The sequence below is a fragment of the Zophobas morio genome, unplaced genomic scaffold (assembly GCF_036711695.1).
Source record: "Zophobas morio isolate AGI-343-1 ecotype UQ-CSIRO unplaced genomic scaffold, CSIRO_AGI_Zmor_V1 ptg000026l, whole genome shotgun sequence".
In the NCBI taxonomy this organism is placed as follows: domain Eukaryota; kingdom Metazoa; phylum Arthropoda; class Insecta; order Coleoptera; family Tenebrionidae; genus Zophobas; species Zophobas morio.
In genome coordinates this window covers 860,904-864,972 of record NW_026972131.1, presented here as the reverse complement: position 1 = coordinate 864,972, position 4,069 = coordinate 860,904, and the positions used below count along the sequence as shown (strand labels likewise).

The window sequence follows — 4,069 nt, the reverse complement described above, 5'->3', positions numbered from 1 at the left end:
TTTTTAATTTTTCGATTTTTAAATTTAGTGCACACAACTATAAAAGAAAATATAACCGATTTTATATTTATATACATAACTATACAATCTAAGAAGTTACCATGTAAGACATTTTTTGAGTATCGTGTTATTCAAAGGATAATATGTATATTAAGAAAAAATAAACACCAAAGATTAAACTCCACCCATACTTGCCCTAATCTAAATAGTAATGAAGTTTTCATTCGTTGGCACACCTAGAGGCGGAGCCTAATTGCCAAATCCATATTTCCTTACAAAAACTTACCAATTTTAAACATGTTTTAAGTTTCTAGAAATAAAAAAATCATCCCAGCATCATTGCTTTTTTTTTCTTAAAATAAATGGTATTCTGTGAACAACACGATCCTCAAAAACATGTTTTTAATTTCTTGTAAACAAATAAGTATTTTGCAGTTAAGCTGATTCCCCTTGAGTCAGGGCGAATAAAAAAATCATCACAATTGAGTCAGGGCGGGTGGGCGGGCTTACATTTTGACTTTTTGTTTTAAGATGTGTACAATTCTTTTCACATGAAAATTAAAACATGTTTAAAAGAAAACATTTGTATAAGGAAATATCGATTTTGCAATTAGGCTTATGTTCTAAATTTCTTGTTGTGTAAAGATGGCTATGTATATTAAGAAAAAAAAGGCAAAATACAAGCCCCGCCCACCCGCCGTATCTCAATTCTGATGTTTTTTTTTTATTCGTCGTAAGCCTAGGGGCGGAGCTTAATTGTAAAATCCTTATTTTTCTACGAGAAATAACTATGTGAAATATGATTTTAAATAATCGTGTTATAAAGAGAAAACTAAATGTATTAATTAAAAAAGAAGAACAAAAGAGAAGAAGCCCCACCCATCCGTCTCAATTCTCAATTACCATGAATTTTTCATTCGTTGTTAGATGGGCGGGGCTTAATTGCAAGATCCATATTTGTCTACAAGAATTTAACATTTTAAATATGATTTAAGATTCTTGTTCTGAAAAGACGACTATGTATATCAAGAAAAAAGACAAATTATGTGTAAGCCTCGCCCAACCGCCCTACCTCAATTGTGATGATTTTTTTTTATTGGTCGTCAGCCAAGGGGGTGGAGCTTAACAACAAAATCCTTATTTCTCTACGAAAAATTAATACATGTTTTTGAGTATCGTGTTATTCAAAGAATACTGTATATATCAAGAAAAAATTAAATCCACAGATTAAGCTCCACCCATACTTGCCCTGATTTAAATAGTAATGAAGTTGTCATTCGTTGGCAGACCTAGGGGCGGAGTCTAATTGCAAAATCCAAATTTCCTTACAAAAATTTACCATTTTAAACGTGTTTTAAGTTTCTAAACTAACAATGGAGATAGGGTGGCTAGGGGGAGGTCATATTTTGCCTTTTTTTCTTAATCTACATAGTATTCTTTGAACAACACGATACTCAATGTTTTTAATTTCTTGGAAAGAAATAAGTATTTTACAGTTAAGCTCCGCCCCCCCCCCTTGGTTCACGGCAAATAAAAAATCATCACAATTGAGATAGGGCGGGTGGGCGGGCTTAGATTTTGCTTTTTTGTTTTAATATGTGTAGACTTCTTTTCACAACATGAAACTTAAAACATGTTTAAAGTGGAAAATTTGTATAAGGAAATATCGATTTTGCAATTAGGCTCCGCCCAATAATTGCAAAATCCATATTTCCTTGCATAAACCACTTTAGCCATGTTTTAAGGTTCTTGTTATGAAAAGATGGCTATGTAAATATATTAAGAAAAAAAAGGCAAAATATTAGGAAGTCTTGTAATGAAGTCCGTTGGCCGACTCTCTACTTTTGTATTTTCTAGATTTTTCATGGGTCTCCCGTTTCCGTCTGTCTGTCTGTCTGTCTGTCTGTCTGCCGTTCCGATTTTTTTTTTGTATATTTTTGCGGAGTGATCCTTCTGTAAGTATTCTCTGGCTGTGGGAGTGAATTCTCGTTGTCACCCCTCTTGGTAACGACCGCCTCCCCCCCCCTTACTTTATGTTGATGTTACATTTTACCTTCTTTTCCCAATAAGAAACTTAAAACATGTTCAGAATGGTAAATTTCTATAGGAAAATATCGATTTCGCAATAACGCTCCACCCTTCGGCTTGAGACGAATAAAAAAAATAATTGCAATTAAGATAGGGTGGGTGGGCGGGGATTATATTTTGGGTGTTGTTTCTTAATATACGTAGCTATTTTTTCACAACAAGAAACTTAGAACATGGTCAAAATGGTACATTTTTGAAAGGAAATATGGATTTTGCAATTATGGGACGGAGCCTAATTGCAAAATCGATATTTGCTTATACAAATTTTGCATTTTAAACATGTTTTAAGTTTCTTGTTCTGAAAAGACGACTACGTATATTAAGAAAACAGGCAAAATATAAGCCCCGCCCACCCGCCCTGTCTCGATTGTGATGATTTTTTTTATTCGCCGTGAACCAAGGGGACAGAGCTTAACTGCAAAATATTTATTTCCTTACAAGAAATTAAAAACATGTTTTGAGTATCGCGTTGTTCAAAGAATACTACGTATATTAAGAAAAACCATTTAACCACCTTGTTTGAACCTTACTTTTTGTTTGTATTTTGTGTGTGTACTTTTTGTAAAATAACAGTACACAACTTATGTAAATTTGGTTATATTTCCCCTTCCTCTAGTGCGCAAAATCACCGCTAGGTGTCAGTCTCTCCGCGAATGTCTCCAATAAAACATTTTTGGTGTTCTCTACATTCTCGTTCTAATCCTAACCTAAAATGCATTGTGTTTTGACTGTTTTCCAAGGCTGTTTTTACCATTCTTCGCCAATGAAATGTTGAATGTTGGGTTGTCTAATTGTTAAAAAGAAATTAAGTATTTTCTGGGTGGAAGTAACCTAATTTTTACTTGGTAAAGAAACAAACATTGAAAAACTAGTGAAACATGAATCAAGCAAGTGGTTCTGGCAGTCAGGGATCTACCAACGAAGAGCGTTTGATTGAACTGGCCAAAAGTAAGCCCGAAGGAATCTCAAATGAAAATATAAAACAACAGATACCCGACTTGCCACTTGAAGAACTCGCCGTTATCATTAATAAATGTTTGAAAAATGGGTAGGTCTGATACTTATTAAAATTGCTGTTTTTTTTGCAATGAATTATTTTAACAGGTCATTGGAATTGTTTAAAACCAAGGATAAGCTGTTATATAAATACAAAGATTCATCCAAGAAAACTACAGTGAGAGGTGCCGACAATGAAGAAAAAATAGTGTATAAAATCATTGAAGAAGCCGGAAATAAAGGAATTTGGATAAGAGACATTAGGTTTAAATCAAATTTGAATATGACACAGCTGAACAAAGTTTTGAAGAGTTTGGAAACAAAAAAACTGATCAAGGCGGTTAAATCTGTTTCGGTAGTAGCGATTAGGTATCATTGAGTTTGAAATGATTTGTTTGTGTTTTAGGCGAGCAAAAAAAAGGTGTACATGTTGTATGACTTGGAGGCAGATAGCTCAGTAACGGGCGGAGCTTGGTATCAAGATCAAGATTTCGAATCCGAATTTGTGGACGTTTTGAATCAACAATGTTACAGATTTTTAAAACAAAAGTCTGATGAAGCAAATAGTATGGGGGGAGGTCCGCTGTTGGCGCGGAATCGAAGTTACGCCACTGCGAGTGACGTACACAAGTTTATATCGGAATTAGGAATTAGTAAAATATCGTTGTCGGTGGATGACATTGAAAGTATATTGTACACAGTTGTGTTGGATAATAACGCGGAAAGAATTGTCGCTACGAATGGTTCTTTTCTTTATAGAGCAGTTAGTCACTTCGTACCTACTCCAGGAATTGTAAAAACGACGTGTGGTATATGTCCGATAGTGAACAGATGTGCCGATACGGGTCTTATTAATCCTAAAGTTTGTAATTATTTCACTGAATGGCTTCAATAAATGTTGAACATTTTGGAAACCGCTGATTTTTTAAAGGTCCACATTTTCGTGCGCAAGCTCAGTTGAACAGTCACCTGCGCTTCGCGCATG

General features: G+C 34.6%; 1 protein-coding gene across 1 annotated transcript; it reads left to right on the top strand.

The window, feature by feature from the left end:
• The first annotated feature begins 2,794 nt into the window (after window positions 1–2,794).
• LOC135136713 (DNA-directed RNA polymerase III subunit RPC6) lies at window positions 2,795–3,998 on the top strand. Its single transcript, XM_064066135.1, has 3 exons — window positions 2,795–3,136; window positions 3,193–3,439; window positions 3,491–3,998. The coding sequence occupies exons 1-3, from the start codon at window positions 2,967–2,969 to the stop codon at window positions 3,977–3,979; spliced, it is 906 nt and encodes a 301-aa protein (XP_063922205.1). The 5' UTR covers window positions 2,795–2,966; the 3' UTR covers window positions 3,980–3,998.
• The last annotated feature ends 71 nt before the right edge of the window (window positions 3,999–4,069 follow it).

Excerpts from the sequence above, each read along its gene's own strand:
- LOC135136713 (XM_064066135.1), top strand. The coding sequence starts at position 2,967 with ATGAATCAAGCAAGTGGTTCTGGCAGTCAGGGATCTACCAACGAAGAG. Across the intron at positions 3,137-3,192 it reads AATAAATGTTTGAAAAATGG|GTCATTGGAATTGTTTAAAA; the intron begins GTAGGTCTGATA and ends TTATTTTAACAG. Across the intron at positions 3,440-3,490 it reads AGGCGGTTAAATCTGTTTCG|GCGAGCAAAAAAAAGGTGTA; the intron begins GTAGTAGCGATT and ends TTTGTGTTTTAG.